We start from the raw sequence: 23,232 nt of genomic DNA, 5'->3' as shown, positions 1-23,232 counted from the left end.
AATGTATCATAGATTAGAAAAAAAAATTCTCCAAGTGAGAATTTTTGATCCAAGGTTGGTTGAATCCACAGATATGGAACCCATGGATATGGAAGATGATTATATGTGTGTTTGTATGCAAGCATGCCTGCGTGTGTGGAGATTTCAACATCCTTTCTCAGTAATTGATAGAATTAATGGGCAGAAAGTCAGAAGACTTGGATAACATAAACAGTCAACTTGATCTAATCGGTGTTTACAAAACATTCCATTCAAGTGCCTGCAGAATACATATTCCTTTCTGGTACACATGAGATATTCACCAATATAGACCATATTTGGGGACATACAATAAATCTCAACATATTTAAAAGATTGAAATCATACAAAGTGTGTTTTTTGACCCCAAGAGAACTAAACTAGAAATTGATAACAGAAACATGTCTGGAAAATCCACAGACATTTGGAAATTAAACAAAAATACTTCTAAATAACCCATGAGTCAGAGAATAAATCACAAGAGAACTTAGAAAATATTTTGAAGTAAATAAAAATGAAAATACAACATATCAAAATTTGTGGATTGCAGCTAAATCAGTGCTTAGAGGGAAGTTTATTTAATTAAATGCTTATACTGGAAAAGAAGAAAGTTTTCAAATCAGTGATCTAGCTTGTAAAAAATACAAGAATAAATTAAACCCAAAATAAGCAGAAGGAAGGAAAAAATAAAGATAAAAGCATGAATCCATGAAATTAAAAATAGGAAACGATAGAGAAAAGAATCAATGAAATAGAAAGCTAGTTCTTTGAAAAGATTAATAAAATTGATAAAACTGTCACCAGATTGACCAAGAGAAAAACAAATTAGCAGTATCAAGACTGAGAGGGGATATCACTGAAGGTCCTACAAATACTAAATGAATAATAAGGGAATGTTATGAGCAACTTCATTTCAGTAAGTTTGATAACTTAGATGAAATGGGCAGATTCTTTGAAATACACAAACTATCAAAGCTTACTGAGGAAGAAAGAGATAAGCTGGATAGTCCTATATCTGTTAAAGGAGTTGAATTTGTAATTAAAAATCTCACAAAGAAAATGCTAGGTCCAAAGTCTTTACTGGTAAAATCTATCAAACATTTAAGGAAGAAATAGTATCAATTCTATACAAACCTTCCAGAAAATTTTTAAGAAAACTACAGAGTGATGTTCCTCATGAACATAAATACACAAATCCTTAAAATATGTTAACAAATTAAATTCAGCAATAAATAAAAAGGATAACTACATCATGACCAAGTAAAGCTTATTTCAGGAATGTTTCATTGATTTTGAATTAAAACATTAAATAAATAAACATTAAATAAAAAAAATAAAAAAACATTAAATAAAAAAAAAACATTAAATAAAACATTAAAACATAAAATTTACTACAGCAACACATTAAAGAAAAGGATCATCTCAGTAGATGTAGGAAGGAAAAACAGTTGACAAAATTCATTAGCTATTCATGATGAAAACTCTGAGCAAACCAGTAGTAGAAGGGAACTTTCTCAACCTGATAAAGGGCATCTACTAAAAAACTACAGCTAACATCATACTTAATGGTGATATATTGAATTCTTTCTTCCTAAGATTGGGAATAAGGCAAAGATGACCCATTCTTGCCATTTCTAATCAACAGTGTATTGTAGACTCTAGCCAGTGTGATATGGCAAGAAAAAGAATTTAAGTATACCTGTATTTAAATTAGAAAAGAAGAAATAAGACTATCTTTATTCATAGACAATATGATATGTTTGGTAGAAAATCCCCAAGATTTTACCCAAAAAGCTACTAGATTTAACAAGTGATTTTAGCAAGATTACAGGATACGAGAATTGATATATAGAAATTAATTGTTTCTCTATATGCTAGTGGTGAACAATTAGAAACTGAAATTGAAAACCTGTACCATTAATAAGAATACCAAAACCATGAAATCTTGGTGATAAATGAAACAAAATATATGTCAGATTTTTATACTGAAAACTATAAAGCATTGATGAGAGAACTCAAAGTAGACCTAAATAAATGAAAACATACCATGCTCATGGACTGCAGACTCACCAATGTCAAGATGTTAATCCTCTCCAAATTGCTCTATGTATTCAATACACAATCCCAATCGAAATCCCAGTAGGCTTTTGGGTAGAAATCAACAATCTGACTGTGAAATTTATGTAGAAAAGCAAAAGATAGAGAACAGTTAGAACAATTTATAAAAAGGAAAGTATAGTTAGAAGACTCACACTCCCTGATTTTAAGACCTACTAGAAAGCCACAGTAATTAAGACAGTGTTGTATTGGTGATAGGATTGACACCAGATCAATGGAACAGAATAGAGAGTGCAGAAATAAATCCATAGATTTACAGTTAATTTTGAACAAAGATGCTAAGGTAATTCAGTGGAAAAGAGATAGTTTGTCAACAGATTGTGCTAGAACCATTGGATATCCATATGTAACAAACAAACAAATCTTGACTTGTACTATTATAGAAACCCAACTCAAAATGGTTGACACACTGTAACATAAAACCTAAAACTATAAAACTTCTGGAAAAAAAACATGGGAGAAAATATTTGTGGCCTTGGGCCAGGCAAAGATTTCTTAAATGACATTAAAAATATGCACCAGGGGGCTTTCCTGGTGGCGCAATGGTTGAGAGTCCGCCTGCCGATGCAGGGGACACGGGTTCGTGCCCCGGTCCGGGAAGATCCCACATGCCACGGAGCAGCTGGGCCCGTGAGCCATGGCCGCTGAGCCTGCGAGTCCGGAGCCTGTGCTCTGCAATGGGAGAAGCCACAACAGTGAGAGGCCCGCGTACGGCAAAAAAAAAAAAAAAAAAAAATACACCAGGGACTTCCCTGGTGGCGCAGTGGTTAAGAATCTGCCTGCCGATGCAGGGGACACGGGTTTGAGCCCTGGTCCGGGAAGATCCCACATGCCGCGGAGCAACTAAGCCCGTGCACCACAACTACTGAGCCTGCGCTCCAGAGCCTGTGAACCATAACTACTGAGCCCACGTGCCACAACTACTGAATCCCACGTGCCTAGAGCCTGTGCTCTGTAACAAGAGAAGCCACCACAATGAGAAGTCCGTGCGCCTCAATGAAGAGTAGCCCCTGCTCGCCACAACTAGAGAAAGCCCACACACAGCAATGAAGGCCCAATGCAGCCAAAAATAAATAAATTTATTTAAAAAAAAACATAAAAAATTAACATTTCTATTCTTTGAAGATACTTAAGAAGATGAAAAAACAAGCCACAGACTGGGAGATAATATTTGTGCAACTCATGTTGAAGGACTGGTAACTTAAAGGGCTATGAAAACTCAGTAACAATCTAATTTTTAAAATGGGCAAAAAAATGGGCAAAAGATTTGGATAAACACTTCAGCAAAGAAGATATACAGGTGGCAAATAATTGCTCAAAATTATTAGTCATTAGGGAAATGCAAAGTAAAATCACAATGAAATACTACTATACATCTATTAGAATGGTTCAAAAAACAAAAGCAAAAACCCTGACAATACCAAATGCTGACAAGGATACGTGGATACGGAGCAGCTCGAATTCTCCTACATGCTGACGGAAATGCTAAATGGTATTGCCACCTTGGAAAACATTTTGACAGTTTCTTGTAAAGTTAAACATCTACTTTAACTATATGACCAAGCAGTCTTTCTCCTAGGTATTTTTTTTACCCTAATAAATGATATATATCATACAAAAATCTGAAAATGTTTTTAGTAGTATAATTCATAATCACCAAACACCAGAAACAACCCAAACAGATCTGGGTTAGAATTCAGACTCCTCCATTTACTACCTGTATAACTATAACTTAATTACTTTTCTGTTTTTCAGTTTCCTAATGTGTAAAGTGAGAGTAATAATGCCTAACTTTATTTTTATTTATTTATTTTTATTTAAGTTTTGGCTGTGTTGGGTCTACGTTGCTGCACATGGGCTTTCTCTAGTTGCGACAAACGGGGGCTACTCTTTGTTGCAGTGCGTGGGCTTCTCACTGTGGTGGCTTCTCTTGTTGCAGAGCACGGGCTCTAAGCACGTGGGCTTCAGTAGTTGTGGCGCTTGAGCTCAGTAGTTGTGGCACACAGGCTTAGTTGCTCCGCAGCATGTGGGACCTTCCTGGACCAGGGATCAAACCCATGTCCCCTGCATTGGCAGGCGGATTCTTAACCACTGTGCTACTAGGGAAGTCCAGTAATGCCCAACTTTAAAACAGTGGGATAGTGCCCATTTTTCAGTAGATCCTTGGAAAAGAGGATAGTACTTAAAAAAAAAAGTATTTCCCTTATCGTAGTAATTGGTTGTTCTTTTGAATTAAATATACTTAGCACAGAGCCTCATATACAGCTTAACAAATAAAAAAAACTGTAAGGAACCCTTATATCTAATATTTAACACTTTCCTTTTATACATCAGAGAAACTTCTTGTCTTATTTCCTTCTAGAAACAGTCATACTTTGTTTCCCACTTGTTTGCCCCAGGACTTTCAGATGCCAGTGAGCCCATACTCATTCTGCCCTGTTAGCTCACTGTGCCAAAGGTCAGTAAACTTCTGTGAAGAGCCAGATAGTAATATTTTAGGCTTTGTGGGCCCTAATGTCTCTGTGGTAACTACTCAACTCAGCCATGGTAGCATAAAAGTAGCCATAAACAATTTGTAAACTAATGGGTGTGGTTATAGTTCAATAAAATCTTGTTTACAATACCAGATGGAGGGCCTTGGGCCACAATTTGCCATCCCCTGATCTGGACCCTTCTCTTTTCTCCCTAGTCTTGGACCCAGGGCTGGCGCTACCATTAGATTAAGGAATTTGGAGGAAGGGAACGAGAGCAGTCTGCTCATAAAGCAGTGTTTTCTCAAACTAGTTTAAGACATTGGCCCCTTTTAAATGCAAGTGATATGCTCTTAACCCCCATTTCTGACTTCAGATTTATTATATTACAGACATATATAGAATTATAAAACTAGCTAATAACTCTTCATATTAAATCATACTTATGAAACCATAAAAGTGGGTTGTATTGAATAAACAATACTATTCAAAGTAATTATTCTAATGTTACAGATGATCATTTGCTAAATTAAATTATTACTTGCAATATAAATAACATAGCATAGCTTCTTTTGAATTATATGTGTGCATGTGTGTGTGTATTTACTGTAGTTTATGTGATGACTCAACTTTGAACTACTACAAAACCTTCTTCTGTTTGGGAAGGATAACGTCATTTGGCCCTTACCTGGGCATGAATGCATTTACGTTTGAATTCTGCTATTACTTTTTTCTTATTCGTCTCTGACAATTAAAGTTGTACCACTTGGCATCACTTGATTGAAAATACACATTAATATCTGTTGGCAGTTTTTAATTATAAAATGCCTATACTAATATTTTGAGGCTATCATTGAAATGGAAATATAAAATTTAAAAATTCTCAGAGACAATTTACAAAACTTTGAATATGTTCACCGACTACAGTTTGAGAAACACAGTTGTACTAGTCTTGTAGAAGTTTTTTCCTGAATGTTGTGGGGGAAGTTTAAGGGACACTCTGCTATTGAGATGTAGGATGAAAAACCTTTGTCTTTTTTTTTTTTTAATTGAAGTATAGCTAATTGACAATGTTTTGTTTGTTTCAAGTGTACAGCAAAGTGATTCAGTTATACATATACATATATGTATATATTCTTTTTCAGATTCTTTTCCATTATAGAAGACTTTGTCTTTTTAAAGTGTGTCCATGCTAGTATTAGAAAAAACAGTAGACTCTAAAACGATTTATAATTAATGAAAATAACATAAGAGAAGAATTTAAATATTACCTGTATAAAATGAATTGTGGTTATGGTTATTTATGTTGCTTGTTATCATTGATTTCTAAATATCATACAAAACAGTTATTATACATATCGTTAATTATGTATTAGGTTAAAATGAGATTTTCTTGCCAAAAAAGACCTTAAAGATCATTTAGATTAGCCTCTTCATTTTATAGATGACAATGAGGCCGAGAGGTGACCTTACTTGTTCTCCTATTTTTAGCATAGGAGAGGGCAGATGAATGGATAGAATGTAAGATCTTTTGGGTGCCAGTTCTGAGATTTTTTCCTACAGTAGGATTCTCTTTTTTTCTGAGATCTACAGAATGATGGTGGTGCTTCTTTGAAAATGCTTCCAGTGTATCTTGAACAGGCCCGTACAAATACCAAAAAAATGCACAAAATGCCAAGATCTAAATTTTTACTGTTTCAGAGAATTTTCAACAAGGTAACTTCAGTTGTTGGTATATGAGTAGCACTGAAGTTTCCTGTCTCTTTCCCCCCTATCTTCTTTTACCTTCATTTCTTAATATTGTGCAAATGTTTTCTGCTGTAAGGGAACTAGTACCAGTTACCAATATTTAGAGAACTGGTATATCAAGAAAAATTTGAATATACTATTTAAACATTCTAAGAAGGAAAAGTCTTATTTTCAATGAAAGTTGTTAAAATCCAAATTATTTTACTGAGGTGTGGTTTTGACAGGGTTTTCTCTTGTTGCCATCTATGTTCTTGATTTTCTCTTGTTTCTATCTGTGTTCTTGATTGTATGTTTTTTGAGAAAATGCATTGCTCTAATTTATTGCATAATGTGATTTCTTTTGAAATATTAATGCTCATAAAATATTTAAAGCTGTTTAGAAAAATTAATTAAAATGTATTGTATTATATTTTAAGGACATAAGGGTTTAAAATCTTTGGCAAGTGGAAACTTTGTTTTTGTTTTGAGTGAGGCAAATATTACAAGGTTAAACTTTTTATTATTATTTGACAAAAGCATAAAAATATTTTTTTTCTCAGTTTAATGGTAAATTTCATATGGGCCAGAATTTCTTTTCTTTTACTTTTAGCTGTCCCATCATGCAAAGTGGGTTTAACTTATAGGATTATGACTTATCTTAGATACTAATAAATATTGAAAATTTAAAAAAATAGGAAGCTAGGCCAATGCGTTTAAAATAATTAAAGTTTTGTTAATTACAAAATTGGAATAGAATGTTTATGACTTGTGAGATCGAAGAAAAAGGTATGTATGAACCCAATTTTGACATTTATTCTTGTCATAAATGTAAAAATTCAGGATTTGCATTTCTGTGAAAACCTAATGAAGTTTCTCTAATTGTGAAATAGAAACCCTACACTCTAGATATATGTAACTAAGCCATCAAAACTCTAGAGTTACATTTTATTGTTGTGTAATGTTACTGTATGATTTTTCAGAAATCATATAATTTTTGGTTTACTTTGATTACTTTCATATTAATTACTGAAAGCAAACACTGTGGGAATTCTGTGAGGTAAGAAACGTCTTTTACATTTTTTTTTGTTTTTCATAAGTGCCTTGTGTTTGCTAATTCACATTTGAAGTCAGATTATCCTTAAAGATACCCTATATTCATTCAGGTGGCTGAAACTCATAGACTAGACTAAACCTTCACTTTATTTCATTAGTTAGTGAGAATAATTCTAGAAAAATTATATCTTTCTTTTGTGTAGCTCTTTATAATTTATAAAACTTTGTTTTTATTGGTTTTTTTAAAAAATAAATTTATTTATTTTTGATTGTGTTGGGTCTTCGTTGCTGTGCGCGGGCTTTCTCTAGTTGCGGCGAGTGGGGGCTACTCTTCCTTGCGGTGCGCAGGCTTCTCATTGCGGTTGCTTCTCTTGTTGGGGAGCATGGGCTCTAGGCGCACGGGTTTCAGTAGTTGTGGTATGTGGGCTCAGTAGTTGTGGCTTATGGGCTCTAGAGCACAGGCTCAGTAGTTGTGGCTCACGGGCTTAGTTGCTCCGCGGCATGTGGGATCTTCCTGGACCAGGGCTCGAACCCGTGTCCCCTGCATTGGCAGGTGGATTCTTAACCACTGTGCCACCAGGGAAGTCCCAAGTCCCTGTTTTTATTGTTGACTAGAGCAAAAACCTAGAAACAACTTAAGATTAATGAGTGGATGATTGGCTAAATTAATGGTGGAACATCCATACAATGGAATACTGTGATGTTGTTAAAATGAATGAGATAACCCAGGAATGTATTCACAGGTTGTTTAGGAAAGGATTAACTCAGCTGGGGTAGGTTGCTCAAACCCAGCATATTCCCAAGGAAGTCTTATCTTCAGGACTGCCAGCTCCTGGGAAATGAACTCAGAGCCTTTGGAATATTCTGCTTAATAAGAGTGTTTTTATATGCCTGATGCCTTGGTCCACACAATACCAGTTGAATCAGGTAGTTTATACAAACTGTGATTTATGGAGAACACCGATTTGGCTCTGGGGACTAGAATCTCGGTAGCTAAGGTCAGTCATGCAGGCCCTGCATGGTATGTGACTGACTCCCAGTAAAAACTCTGGACACCAGAACTTGGGTGAGCTTTCCTGGTGGACTTTGCTTCACATGTGTTGTAACACATCATTGCTGGGACAATTAAACACGTCCATGCAACTCCACTGTGGGATGACACTTGGAAACTGGTACCTGGTTTCTCCTGGGCTTTGTTCATCCTCCTTTTCCTCTTTGCTTATATCAATCTGTATCCTTTTGCTGTACTAAACCATAACTGAGTGTAAGAGCTTTTCTGAGTCCTGTGAGTCCTTTCAGTGAATCACCAAGCCAGAAAGTGGTGTTAGAGACCCCTGACACACAGGGGCATCAATAGATAGGTGCAAGAATGTTTATGGGAGCTTAACCTAATTGCTCAAAACTGGCAAAATTTAGTTATTAGTATTGCATCAACCTTAATTTATTGATTTTGATCATTGTACTATGATTATATAAGATGTTAACATTAGGAGAAGCTGGGTGAAGAGCATATAGGAACTCCCTGTAGTCTTTTTGCAACTATTTGGTGAATCTAAAATTATTTCAAAATAATAAGTTAAAAAAAGAGAGTGTGTTTTTATGTTCATAAATTGGCTCTGGAAGCTCATTAAGAAACTCCATTGGTTGCATTTGGAGAAGGAAAACAGGGGCTGGAAGAGGACTTCTATTTGATGCACTGGATCTCTTCTATTTAGTTGTCTGGTCCTGTAGATATTACCTAAAACCTCTTCAATTTAAATGCTGCTCTTCATCTTTCAGCAAATCTATCTGGCTCCATTTTCAATATATATTAAGTACCATCATAAGATTAATTCCCATCATCTTCAATGCTATCTACCCTGGTTCTGATTGTTTAAGAATACTGGCTTTGGAGTTAGGTGTGGGTTTGAATCATAGCTTCATTGTTTGCTAGTTTTGTGACCTTGAGTAAGTTATTTATCCTAGTTCCAACTCTTAGTTTCCCATTTGAAAAATGGGGATGATAATATCTGACTCATAGGGGTGTGAGGATTAAATGAGACAATGTTTGTAATGTTCTTTGTACAATGTTTGACACATTCAGTAAGAGGTAGCCATTAATCATTAACTTTAGTAGTTACCTCATTCCAGGTGCTTGGTATATTTTATCTCTCTCCTCCTGTTTTTTTTTTTTTTTTTCCTCAGAAGGCTGCAAGCTCCTCAAAAGGAAAAATCATGTCTTAGGGCTGTATCCCTTCTAGCTGTTTTGTTGATGGTTGCTGTTACTGCCTAACCCTCCTATACCTGGTTCACTCACTTATTCTTTGGATCTCAGTCACTCTTCCTTTTTTTTAATCTTTTTAACACAGACTTTTTTGAAACATAATACTAATATAGAAAAGTACACAAATTATAAATGTATAAGTCAATAAGTGTTCGCAAAGTGAGCACATTTGTATAGTCAGCACTAGATCAAGAAACAGACCATTACCCCAGAAGCCCTCATGTCCCCCTTCTAATCAAGGGTAACCGATATCCTGACTTCTTACAACACCAGAGGTGAGTTCTATGTATCTTTGAAATTTAATAAATGGAATCATTTAGTAAATACTTTTTGTGTGTCTGGCTTCTTCTGCTCAGCATTATATTTGTGAGATGAATTCAGTGTAAGCATGTAATTTAAGGTTGTTTTTTTTAATTTAATTTATTTTTTTATACAGCAGGTCCTTAGTAGTCATCAATTTTATACACATCAGTGTATACATGTCAATCCCAATCTCCCAATTCATCCCACCACCCCACCCACCCTCCTCCACTTTCCCCCCTTGGTGACCATACATTTGTTCTCTACATCTGTGTCTCAATTTCTGTCCTGCAGACTGGTTCATCTGTACCATTCTTCCAGGTTCCACATATATGCATTAAATACAAGATTTGTTTTTCTCTTTCTGACATACTTCACTCTGTATGACAGTCTCTAGATCCATCCACGTCTCTAAAAATGACCCAGTTTCATTCCTTTTTATGGCTGAGTAATATTCCATTGTATATATGTACCACATCTTCTTTATCCATTCGTCTGTCGATGGGCATTTAGGTTGCTTCCATGACCTGGCTATTGTAAATAGTGCTTCAAAGAACATTGGGGTGCATGTGTCCTTTTGAATTATGGTTTTCTCTGGGTATATGCCTGGTAGTGGGATTGCTGGGTCATATGGTAGTTCTATTTTTAGTTTTTTAAGGCACCTCCATACTGTTCTCCATACTGCCTGTATCAATTTACATTCCTATCAGCAGTGCAAGAGGGTTCCTTCTTCTCCACACCCTCTCCAGCATTTGTTGCTTGTAGATTTTTCCCATGATGCCCATTCTAACTGGTGGGAGGTGATACCTCATTGTAGTTTTGATTGGCATTTCTCTAATAATTAGTGATGTTGAGCAGATTTTCATGTGTCTCTTGGCCATCTGTATGTCTTTTTTGGAGAGATGTCTATTTAGGTCTTCTGCCCATTTTTGGATTGGGTTGTTTGTTTCTTTAATATTGAGCTGCATGAGCTGTTTATATATTTTGGAGATTAATCCTTTGTCTGTTGATTAGTTTGCAAATATTTTATCCCATTTTGAGGGTTGTCTTTTCATCTTGTTTATGGTTTCCTTTGCTGTGCAAAAGCTTTGAAGTTTCATTAGGTCCCATTTTTTTATTTTTTATTATTTATTTATTTTGGGGGGGAGGTACATGGGCCTCTCACTGTTGTGGCCTCTCCTGTTGCGGAGCACAGGTTCCGGACGTGCAGGCTCAGCGGCCATGGCTCACGGGCCCAGCCGCTCCGTGGTATGTGGGATCTTCCTGGACCGGGGCACAAACCCTTGTCCCCTGCATCGGCAGGCAGACTCTCAACCACTGCGCCACCAGGGAAGCCCCCATTTGTTTATTTTATTTTCATTACTCTAGGAGGTGGATCAAAAAAGATCTTGCTGTTATTGATGTCAAAGAGTGTTCTTCCTATGTTTTCCTCTAAGAGTTTTATAGTGTCCAGTCTTACATTTAGGTCTCTAATCCATTTTGAGTTTATTTTTGTGTATGGTGTTAGGGGGTGTTCTAATTTCATTCTTTTATATGTAGCTGTCCAGTTTTCCCAGCAGCACTTATTGAAGAGACTGTCTTTGCTCCATTGTATATCCTTGCCTCCGTTGTCATAGATAAGTTGACCATACGTGTGTGGGTTTACCTCCAGGCTTTCTATCTTGTTCCATAAATCTATGTTTCTGTTTTTGTGCCAGTACCATATTGTCTTGATTACTGTAGCTTTGTAGTACAGTCTGAAATCAGGGAGTCTGATTCCTCCAGCTCCGTTTCTGTCCCACAAGACTGCTTTGGCTATTTGGAGTCTTTTGTGTCTCCATACAAATTTTAAGATTTTTTTGTTCTAGTTCCGTAAAAAATGCCACTGGTAATTTGATAGGGATTGCATTGAATCTGTAGATTGCTTTGGGTAGTCTAGTCATTTTCACAATATTATTTTTTCCAATCCAAGAACATGGTAGCTCTCTCCATCTGTTGGTATCATCTTTAATTTCTTTCATCAGTGTCTTATAGTTTTCTGCATACAAGTCTTTTGTCTCACTAGGTAGGTTTATTCCTAGGTATTTTGTTCTTTTTGTTGCAATGGTAAATGGGAGTGTTTCCTTAATTTCTCTTTCTGATCTTTCATCATTAGTGTATAGGAATGCAAGAGATTTCTGTGCATTAATTTTGTATCCTGCAACTTTACCAAATTCATTCATTAGCTCTAGTAGTTTTCTGGTGGCATCTTTAGGATTCTCTATGTATAGTATCATGTCATCTGCAAACAGTGACAGTTTTACTTCCTCTTTCCCAATTTGTATTCCTTTTATTTCTGTTTCTCTTCTGATTGCCGTGGCTAGGACTTCCAAATATGTTAAATAAGAGTGGTGCAAGTGGACATCCTTGTCTTGTTCCTGATCTTAGAGGAAATGCTTTCAGTTTTTCACCATTGAGGATGATGTTTGCTGTGGGTTTGTCGTATATGGCCTTTATTATGTTGAGGTAGGTTCCCTCTATGCCCACTTTCTGGAGAGTTTTTATCATAAATGGGTGTTGAATTTTGTCAAAAGCTTTTTCTGCATTGTTGAGATGATCATATGGTTTTTATTCTTCAATTTGTTAATGTGGTGTATCACATTGATTGATTTGTGTATATTGAAGAATCCTTGCATCCCTGTGATAAATCTCACTTGATTATGGTGTATGATCCTATTAATGTGTTGTTGGATTCTGTTTGCTAGTATTTTGTTGAGGATTTTACATCTATATTCATCAGTGATATTGGTCTCTTATTTTCTTTTTTTGTAGTATCTTTTTCTGGTTTTGGTATCAGGGTGATCATGGTCTCTTAGAATGAGTTTGGGAGTGTTCCTTCCTCTGCAATTTTTTGGAAGAGTTTGAGAAGGATGGGTGTTAGCTCTTCTGTAAATGTTTGATAGAATTCACCTGTGAAGCCATCTGGTCTGGACTTCTGTTTATTGGAAGATTTTTAATCACAGTTTCAATTTCATTACTTTTGATGTGTCTGTTCATATTTTCTGTTTCTTCCTTGTTCAATGTTGGGAGGTTATACCTTTCTAAGAATTTGTCCATTTCTCCAGGTTGTCCATTTTATTGGCATAGAGTTGCTTGTAGTAGTCTCTTAGGATGCTTTGTATTTCTGCGGTGTCTGTTGTAACTTCTCCTTTCTCATTTTTAATTTTATTGATTTGAGTCCTCTCCCTCTTTTTCTTGATGAGTCTGGCTAATGGTTTATCAATTTTGCTTATCTTCTCAAAGAAGCAGCTTTTAGTTTTATTGATCTTTGCTATTGTTTTCTTTGTTTCTATTTCATGTATTTCTGCTCTGATCTTTATGATTTCTTTCCTTCTGCTAACTTTGGGTTTTGCTTTTTCTTCTTTCTCTAGTTCCTTTAGGTGTAACGTTAGATTGTTTATTTGAGATATTTCTTGTTTCTTGTAGTAGGCTTGTATAGCTATTAACTTCCCTCTTAGAACTTCTTTTGCTGCATCCCATAGGTTTTGGATCATCGTGTTTTCATTGTCATTTTTCTCTACGTATTTTTTGATTTCCTCTTTGATTTCTTCAGTGATTGCTTGGTTATATAGTAACATATTGTTTAGCCTCCATATGTTTGTGTGTTTTACGTTTTTTTCCCTGTAATTGATTTCTAATCTCATAGCGTTGTGGTCAGAAAAGATGCTTGATATGATTTCAACTTTCTTAAATTTACTGAGGCTTGATTTGTGACCCACGATGTGATCTGTCCTGGAATATGTTCCATGCACACTTGAGAAGAAAGTGTAATCTGCTGTTTTTGGATGGAATGTCCTATAAATATCAATTAAATCTATCTGGTCTATTGTGTCATTTAAAGCTTGTGTTTCCTTATTAATTTTCTGATTGGATGATCTGTCCATTTGTGTAAGTGAAGTGTTAAAGTCCCCCACTATTATTATATTTTTATTTTTATTTTTTTTTGCCGTACACGGGCCTCTCACTGTTGTGGCCTCTCCCGTTGCGGAGCACAGGCTCCGGACGCGCAGGCTCAGCGGCCATGGTTCACAGGCCCAACCGCTCCGCGTCATGTGGGATCTTCCCGGACGGGGGCACGAACCCATGTCCCCTGCATCGGCAGGCGGACTCTCAACCACTGTGCCACCAGGGAAGCCCCCCCACTATTATTGTGTCACTGTCGATTTCCTCTTTTACAGCTGTTAGCAGTTGCCTTATATATTGAGGTGCTCCTATGTTGGGTGCCTATATATTTATAATTGTTATATCTTTTTCTTTGATTGATCCGTTGATCATTATGTAGTGTCCTTCCTTTTCTCTTGTAACATTCTTTATTTTAAATTCTATTTTATCTGTTATGAGTATTGCTACTCCAGCTTTCTTTTGATTTCCATTTGCATGGAATATCTCTTTCTATCCCCTCACTTTCAGTCTGTGTGTGTCGCTAGGTCTGAAGTGGGTCTCTTCTAGACAGCATATATATGGGTCTTGTTTTTGTATCCATTCAGCGAGCCTGTGTCTTTTGGTTGGAGCATTTAATCCATTCACGTTTAAGGTAATTATCGATATGTATGTTCCTATTACCTTTTTCTTAATCGTTTGTGTTTGTTTTTGTTGGTCCTTTTCTTCTCTTGTGTTTCCCACTTAGAGAAGGTCCTTTAGCATTTGTTGTAGAGCTGGTTTCGTGCTGCTGAATTCTCTTAGCTTTAGCTTGTCTGTAAAGCTTTTGATTTCTCCATCGAATCTGAATGACATCCTTGCCAGGTAGAGTAATCTTGGTTGTATGTTCTTCTCTTTCATCACTTTAAGTATATCATGCCACTCCCTTCTAGCTTGTAGAGTTTCTGCTGAGAAATCAATTGTTAACCTTATGGGAGTTCCCTTTTATGTTATTTGTCGTTTTTCCCTTGCTGCTTTCAATAATTTTTCTTTGTCTTTAGTTTTTGCCAATTTGATTACTATGTGTCTCGGCGTGTTTCTCCTTGGGTTTATTCTGTATGGGACTCGTTGCACTTCCTGGACTTGGGGGGCTATTTCCTTCCCGATGTTTGGGAAGTTTTCGACTATAATCTCTTCAAAGATTTTCTCGGGTCCTCTCTCTCTCTCTTCTCCTTCTGCGACCCCTATAATGCGAATGTTGTTGAGTTAAATGTTGTCCCAGAGGTCTCTTAGGCTGTCTTCATTTCTTTTCATTCTTTTTTCTTTATTCTGTTCTGCAGCAGTGAATTCCACCATTCTGTCTTCCAGGTCACTTATCCCTTCTTCTGCCTCAGTTATTCTGCTATTGATTCCTTCTAGTGTAGTTTTCATTTCAAGTATTGTATTGTTCATCTCTGTTTGTTTGTTCTTTAATTCTTCTAGGTCTTTGTTAAACATTTCTTTCATCTTCTCGATCTTTGCCTCCCTTGTTTTTCCGAGGTCCTGGATCATCTTCACTATCATTATTCTGAATTCTTTTTCTGGAAGGTTGCCTATCTCCACTTCATTTAGTTGTTTTTCTGGGTGTTTTTTTCTTGTTCCTTCTTCTGGTACATAGCCCTCTGCCTTTTCATTTTGTGTATCTTTCTATGAATGTGGTTTTTGTTTGACAGGCTGCAGGATTGTAGTTCTTCTTCTGCTGTCTGCCCTCTGGTAGATGAGGTTATCTAAGAGGCTTGTGCAGGTTTCCTGATGGGAGAGACTGGTGGTGGGTAGAGTTGGCTGCTGCTCTGGTGGGAAGAGTTCAGTAAAACTTTATTCTGCTTGCCTGCTGATGGGTGGGGCTCGGTCCCCTCCCTGTTGGTTGTTTGGTCTGAGATGACCCAACACTGGAGCCTTCCCTGGGCTGTTTTGTGGGGCTAATGGCGGATTCTGGGAGGTCTCACGCCAAGGAGTACTTCCCAGAACTTCTGCTGCCAGTGTCCTTGTCCTCACAGTGAGTTACAGCCACCCCCCGCCTCTGCAGGAGAACCCCCAACACTAGCAGTTAGGTCTGGTTCAGTCGCTATGGGGTCACTGCTCCTTCCCCTGAGTCCTGATGTGTACAATACTTTGTGTGTGCCCTCCAGGAGTGGAGTCTCTGTTTACCCCAGTCCTGTCGAAGTCCTGAAATCAAATCCCACTAGCCTTCAAAGTCTGATTCTCTAGGAATTTCTCCTCCCATTGCCGGACCCACAGGTTCTGAAGCCTGACGTGGGGCTCAGAACTTTTACTCCAGTGGGTGGTCAGTCACTCTTCTTAATCACACTCCCAACAATGTGTACAAAACTCTGTGCTAGGTACTATGAGATCATAATGATGAATAAAACATAATCTTTGCCCTTAAGGCATGTATAAATAAGTTAATTGTAGGAGACAGATAGCTTTCTGTGGTGTAATGGAGAATGAAATAAGTACCTTGCCTACTGTTGTTTTTCTGTTTCTAACAGATTTGTAAATACCTTGGTACCCCCTTCTCTGTCCTTTACTTGGGACTACAGATTACACAGAGAGAAATAAAGGGAGGTAGCATAGATCTTCATAGGCTCCAGCTAAATTCTATCACGTCTAACCTTGACCCTTACTGTCCATTCTCATTCAGAAAGAGAGTGTTCTTTTGGAGACAGATAGTCGTTAAACTGATAAAGTATAAGCATAATTCGAAAGTTGAGTTGGTAGGAAGAAGTTAGAGATGAAAGCAAGTTGCAGCTCTTAGATTTTAGTGTTACTTTGCACATATTACATGGTGCCTTGATGTGTTTGTAGAATTTTCCAGTTGAGAATCTTAAGGTTGTGGTTGAGTGGCAAAGTTCAATTCTCAAGTCAGAACAGAGATGCAGAGAAATGAGGTGTTTTATCCAAGACTGCTCAAGACGTATTTGCATAACTGAATACTATCACTTGCTACTTCTCTCTTGGATTATTATTGCAGTGTGTTAATTGGTCTGCCTATCTCTTTTTCTGTCTAGGTACCTACATAATTTTCCTAAAGTATATCTCTGATCTCATCCTCTGATTAGAAGCATTGCATGGCACCATCTTTTTTATGGAATAAATCTACTAGAGTATCATCACTATGAGGGCAGAGAACTTAGCTGTTCTGTTCACACTTGTATCCTTTGCATCTAGGATGGTACGTGGCACAGAATAGTTACACCAATCAGTATTTGTTGAATGATTCAGTCTAAGTTCCTGATAGGATATTCAAAGTCCGCTTTCATATGCTTCCAACCTACGCCTGCTACCTTTCTCTTTGGTGCCGGCTGCTGGTCTATCCCTGTCACCCTCTGTTTATTCTAGCTGTGGATGCCCTTCTCTTTCATCTCTCCCTTTCTAAACTTTACTCTTTCATGTCTGAGCTCTCAAGTTTTCTCTCTTTTCTGAGATTTTTGTGTCACTTGATTCTTAGATACCAATTGATTCTACACACAGGTTTTAGCCTCAATCAATTCTATCTTCTTTTGTAATACATATGGTCTTAACTTCTTAATTGGAACTTTAATCATTTATTGCTTTGCAGTGTTACTTAAATTTTTGTATGTTCATGTCTGAGCTCCTTAGTTATATTAGGAAGCTCCCTGAAAACAGAGCTATTTTTATGTATCCTTTAGAGCTGCTTATATAGAATAGTATCCATATTGAATAGTGTCATAGATTAAGTGTCCAGTATATATTTGTAGAATGATTGTATCACTTTTTCTACTCATGCAATTTATGAAATGCATATTTAATTAAGTGCCTACTTGAGCTCTTACAATACCTAAAGGGAAAGCATTCTAGCATTCTTTATAAAAAGTGAAAAGATACTTGGAAACTAAACTTAGATCTCTCCCCCATCCCTTTTCCTTCTCCTTTAAAATTGATTTGTTCATAATTTGAAAGCTCCGTACCTTTAATTTAATATGATATATGAACTTCTGTGAGACATCATCAATCAGGATTTTATACAAAGAGCTGTGATCGTCAAGGTGGGAATTTAACATTAGTGCTCTCTGTATATACTATTACTCTAATGCCTTATTTAGAAGTTTAATAATATTGGATGATATTCTATTTTATGATTTTTAACTTATCAAAGGAGAGCATTGTAGAGAAATGGGATCTTGAGTTTAATGGAGTACTAACAGCTCACTGTTTGATTAAATTCAAATAAACAGTTTGAAATACAATCTTGGCTATATGAGAGGTTGCTCAAAGGATACTCTCTTGTGTTTTTTAAAGACAAAAATTATTGCTTTGGTTCATATTATTGTATGTCCTTTGTCTATCTTGAATGTGTTCATTGAGTTAATTCCACTTAACTTCCAAGTACATACATGTTGATATGTTGTTAGTGTTTTAATTTTACACTTTTTTTTTTTAATTTTACACTTTTAAAAACTTTGTATTAGTGCTCACTTCGGCAGCACATATACTAAAATTGGAACGATACAGAGAAGATTAGCATGGCCCCTGTGCAAGGATGACACACAAATTCGTGAAATGTTCCATATTTTTGTCTGTCATACAGAGTGAAGTAAGTCAGAAACAGAAAAACAAATACCGTATGCTAACACATATATATGGAATCTAAAAAAAAAATGGTTCTGAAGAACCTAGGGGCAGGACAGGAATAAAGACGCAGACATAGAGAATGGACTTGAGGACACAGGGAGGGGGAAGGGTAAGCGGGGGTGAAGTGAGAGAGTGGCATGGACATATATACACTACCAAATGTAAAATAGATAGCTAGCGGGAAGCAGCCACATAGCACAGGGAGATTAGCTCGGTGCTTTGTGACCACCTAGAGGGGTGGGATATGGAGGGTGGGAGGGAGACATAAGAGGGAGGGGATATGGGGATATATGTATACATATAGCTGATTCACTTTGTTATACAGGAGAAACTAACACAACATTGTGAAGCAATTATACTACAATAAAGATGTTAAAAAAACAACTTTGTATTAAAAAAATTTTTTTATTCTGAGCTTAATTCTTTAACATCCTAAATCTTGATTTCTTTTTGGAAGCTTCTAGTTTTATCATTTCTGTTTTTCATCAGTTTGTTTAGCCAGTAACTTTATTTCTCAGGTAATTTATAATTTTAGTAGAGCTAGAAGTCCTAGGCAAAGTTTTAGTCTTAAAAGAAAACAACTTTAATTACTGCAGTTAGAATGTTTTCCTTTATTGAGTATAAGAATTAAAGTAGGCATTTAATTGGCTTTATAAGACTTAAGGAAATTTTCCAAACATTTGAGTCTATGTAAACACATAACAGCTGTAGTTTAAAGGTTTTAACTGTCTTCCAATACAACTAAATTAATTTAAAATAGAGGATATTAAAAGTTAGGTATTTCTTTTGTTTTTTTAAGTATAATTGATTTTTTAAAAAAGATTATTTATTTGGCTACATTGGATCTTCATTGCTGTGCATGGGCTTTCTCTAGTTGCCACAAGCAGGGGCTACTCTTCATTGTGGTGCGTGGGCTTCTCATTGTGGTGGCTTATCTCATTGTGGAGCACAGGCTCAGTACTGCGGGTTTCAGTAGCTGTGGCACGTGGGCTCAGTAGTTGTGGCTCGTGGCCTCTAGAGTGCAGGCTCAGTAGTTGTGGTGCACGGGCTTAGTTGCTCCGCGGCATGTGGGAGCTTCCTGGCCCAGGGCTTGAACCCGTGTCCCCTGCATTGGCAGGCAGATTCTTAATCACTGCACCACCAGGAAAGCCCTCTTATTTGTTTTGATTCTCTTAATGTTGATTCAGTCTCTGCTGGGAAGTGTCTTATTAAAAATAAAACATTAAATCAAATGATAGCTTTTTAATCCCTAATACTATTTTGATTGTTATAGGAGAGAAAAATAAATATATGTGGGTAGAAGGAGAACAACTGTTCTCGTTCTTACCATTAACGGTTTGAAAACCTAAACTTCTTTTAAAAGTTGATCATAAATGTTTGGGTTTTGAAGTCCCTTTTAAGATCAAGGACCTTATTTAGTATCTCAGAGTTTGTATTGTTTTACTGGCAAAAGTATGTAGTTGTTGAAATTGGTCTAGTTTATTTAAATCATCTTGAAATACTTGAAAGGCTGTAAATTATAAACAGCTGCACCTTATCGAGTACTTACTTTGTTCCAGGTATTGTAGTGAGTACATTTCAAACATTTTTCATTTAATATGTTAAATAACTTTATGAGGTAGGTTATATTATTCCTGTTTTATAGTTGAAGAAATTGAGGTTTGTAAGGGTTAAATAACTTTCCCAGAACCACACGGCTAAGTAAGTGGAAAGGGTAGGACTCAGATATGTCTGATTCCAACGCACATGTTTTTATTTCCAGTGGAACTTTGCTTCCTAATGCAGTTGTCAAAATTATTTTGCTCCCTTACTTCTTATTGTAATACTAAAAGCTGTTCAATACTCAGAATTCTTTCTTCCAAGGCTTTTTCAATGGGAAGTCTCACACTTTGCTTAATGCTTTGACTGTTGTTTGGAAGTGTAATGGTAGAAGTGCTTCTCTGTTAGTCGTATTGGTATTTCAAGTAAAAGAAATATTTGAATACTTGCAGCTTTGACTGCTTTTCCACTGCATATAAATTGTACATGTATGTTGAGTATAATTTAATGCCTTTTATCTGCTAGTGAATGTGCTAAAGACTTGTTGGGTTTCTATATTTTCCAGCTGGAATTGGCCAGTCATAGCTTAAATCCTGTGGTAAGTATGCTCTCTTAGGAAAATAATTCCTAAACACTTGTACTTTGTACCTCTCTTAGGGAACATCTGAAGTACAGACAGCCTCCTAAGATTTTGCTTTGAGGTTTAATGAAGACTTAATATGTGCTGTGACCGGACAGGAGACATTTCAGTTTCATGGCATTTCCAGATGTGTCCCGTAAAATTGAGTGTTCATGAATTTAATTAAAAGTTCCTAGGAACTTACAACTTAAGGTAGTTTTTATAAGCATCATGACTCAAAGGATTGTTAGTGTATATATTTGAGGGAGGGACAGTTTTGACTTGAACTGGAATAAAGTGATGCTTATAGTTACGATAACCAAAGTGCAGTATTTTAAGGCAATACTGAAAATGTTATAATGTGAAAAGTTTTTTTTTTAATGCTCCTAGTTTGAAGCTACTGCAGTTGGTTTCATTTCTTAGACTATATTGTAATGAATCTCTCTTCTGTTTTTCTCTGTGATCTTTAGCTTAGTTTACTGGGTTGTCCAATGACTTGAGACTGGCCTGCTCTACAGCCTTAGAAATGACAGTTCTCTGTTCAACAATAGACCTCTCCTTTCACTTTTCTCTTCCCATCTTTGGGAATCATGCTTTGAAGAAGTAAACATTTTATAGAAATAGCAAGATGCAGTAGAAAGTACCCCAGAATTTCAAGTCAGAAGATACGAGTTTAAGTACCAAATGTATTTCAACTGTGTGATTATGGACCAGTCAATTCTCCTTCCTCAGCCTCAATATCCTTATCTGTAGAAAGGGCATAAAAGTTCTTGCCTCATAAGCTTTAATTTTATTATTACTAATAATAGTAATATTATTACTAATACTGTAGTAGATGAATAATAGTAAACACATATTGCTCAATTACTAACTTATAGAGATTTTTACAGTTAACAAAGCACTCATATATAATAATTTTATAGGAAGATCTATCTATCTATGAAAGGACTTTGTAAATTCTGAAGCACTGTGAGTATTAGTTGATATTTTCATAACCAACTGAAGTGGCTGTTCTCAGCTTTAGTTATTAGAATGATGAATCAGAGTTGTTTAAATTTAGGTGACATTTCTGTTTAGCTAAAATAAACGTTTTGGAATGTTTTCTGACTAGTGTTAAGATTTATTTTTAAGTTAAATTGCAATAACATCTGATTTCTATATTACTCTTCTCATTGTTTAAAGAAATAGAGACTCGCTGAAAATCATGAGCGGTCAGGAGTACTTGGGGGCTAGTGTCATTTCTAGGAACTACAGTAGTGTTACTGTTCCACTAAGAGTAAGTTTATCATTTATTGCTAAATCAGTGTGATTATTTAAAAATAAATATTTAGCACTTTATGTTCACAAAGTACCCTGCAGTTGTTAATTAGCCTGCATCAGTGTTTATCTCTATAAAAGTCTGAGCTAGTGCCTGTATTGGTCAGCTTTGTACAGGATTTCCAAACACCATTGTGATGACTCAGTCTAACTCTGGGGTCAGTTGATATTTGTCTGTATATTTCAGGGCACTGTCAAAGCTTATTCCATTGTTCAGTCACACCATCATTTTCCCAGAGAAATTATTCTGAAAAAAAAAAACTGAAGAAAAAAATTATAAAACCTTTTCTGTGCGTTTGTTTCAGAACCTCACAGTTTCTAGGACCTAGAAGTTCTTTCTAAAGTATAACCTAAATATTTCCCTTCAGAAGTTAAATAGCTAATAGTTTTAAGGTAACTACCGATGAAGGCATTTTGTAATGAAATAGTCTTTGCCTTCAAGACTCTTATATATTCTACTAAGTGGATGTAAGACACATATTTAAGAAAATGTCAGTGTTGGTATGAGGTAGTAGATAATGAGTACTAACCAAGTGGTTGTGGCATGTACTGTTAGTTGCCTACCCAGTACTCACTTTCATCCTCCCATTGTTAATGGACCCTGATTATGTTTTGGTGGCAGTGTGTCCGCCTTAGCTAAGTTCATGGCAATCATGTTCCCTGATTTCCCAGGTTCTTTGCAGCTGAAGATGGTCATGTGACCCAGTTCTGGCCAATCGTATCTGTTTTAGTTCTCTATTGCTGCTTAATAAATTATTCCAAAATGTAGTGACTTAAAACAACAAATATCATTTATTATTTCTCCTGTGGGTCAAGAATTCATATAAAACCAGTGGTGACCACTTGTCTCTGTTCCACAATTTCTGAGGCTGCAGCTAGAAGACTCAAGACTGGGGACTGGGATTGTATTGATGTGAAAAGACTCCTTCCTGTTGTTTGGAAGTTAATGCTTGTGTTTGCTGCAAGCCCAGCTGGAATATTCACACGTGGTCTCATCGTGGTTTCTGGGTTCTAAGAGTTTCCTGAGAGAGAGCCCCCCAGATGGAAGCTGTATTCTTTTCATGATGGTGCCTCAGAAGTCACATATTATCACTTCTGCTGTACTCTGTTGGTCAAAACTATCACAAGTCCCCCTTTCAGATTCGAAGGGAGAGAATATGACCTCTCAGTTGGAGAAGTACCTATCACATTGTAAAAAGAACACGTGGGCTGGGATAAATATGATGGTGTGGCCACCTTTGGAAAATACAGTTTGCCACCACATTTAAGTGAAGACTTATTAGTAGGGAATGGGAAGC

General features: G+C 36.4%; 1 protein-coding gene across 7 annotated transcripts in view; it reads left to right on the top strand.

The window, feature by feature from the left end:
- The window catches only part of RAD51B (RAD51 paralog B), a 687,571-nt gene that overhangs the window by 58,343 nt on the left and 605,996 nt on the right, over positions 1 to 23,232 (top strand). Inside the window, exon 8 of one of the 7 annotated variants that reach the window (XM_079913118.1) lies at positions 20,564 to 23,029. The exons of the other annotated variants lie outside the window; for them this stretch is intronic. Within the exon in view, the coding sequence (XP_079769244.1) occupies positions 20,564 to 20,614 (51 nt within the window). The 3' untranslated portion in view covers positions 20,615 to 23,029. Of the gene's footprint in view, positions 1 to 20,563; positions 23,030 to 23,232 lie in introns of those variants that run through there. 7 annotated transcript variants of the gene reach the window in all.

This window comes from Stenella coeruleoalba, assembly GCF_951394435.1.
Source record: "Stenella coeruleoalba genome assembly, chromosome: 2".
In the NCBI taxonomy this organism is placed as follows: Eukaryota; Metazoa; Chordata; class Mammalia; order Artiodactyla; family Delphinidae; genus Stenella; species Stenella coeruleoalba.
The sequence above is the reverse complement of the archived record's forward strand: the minus strand, read 5'-3'. Positions and strand labels throughout refer to the sequence as shown.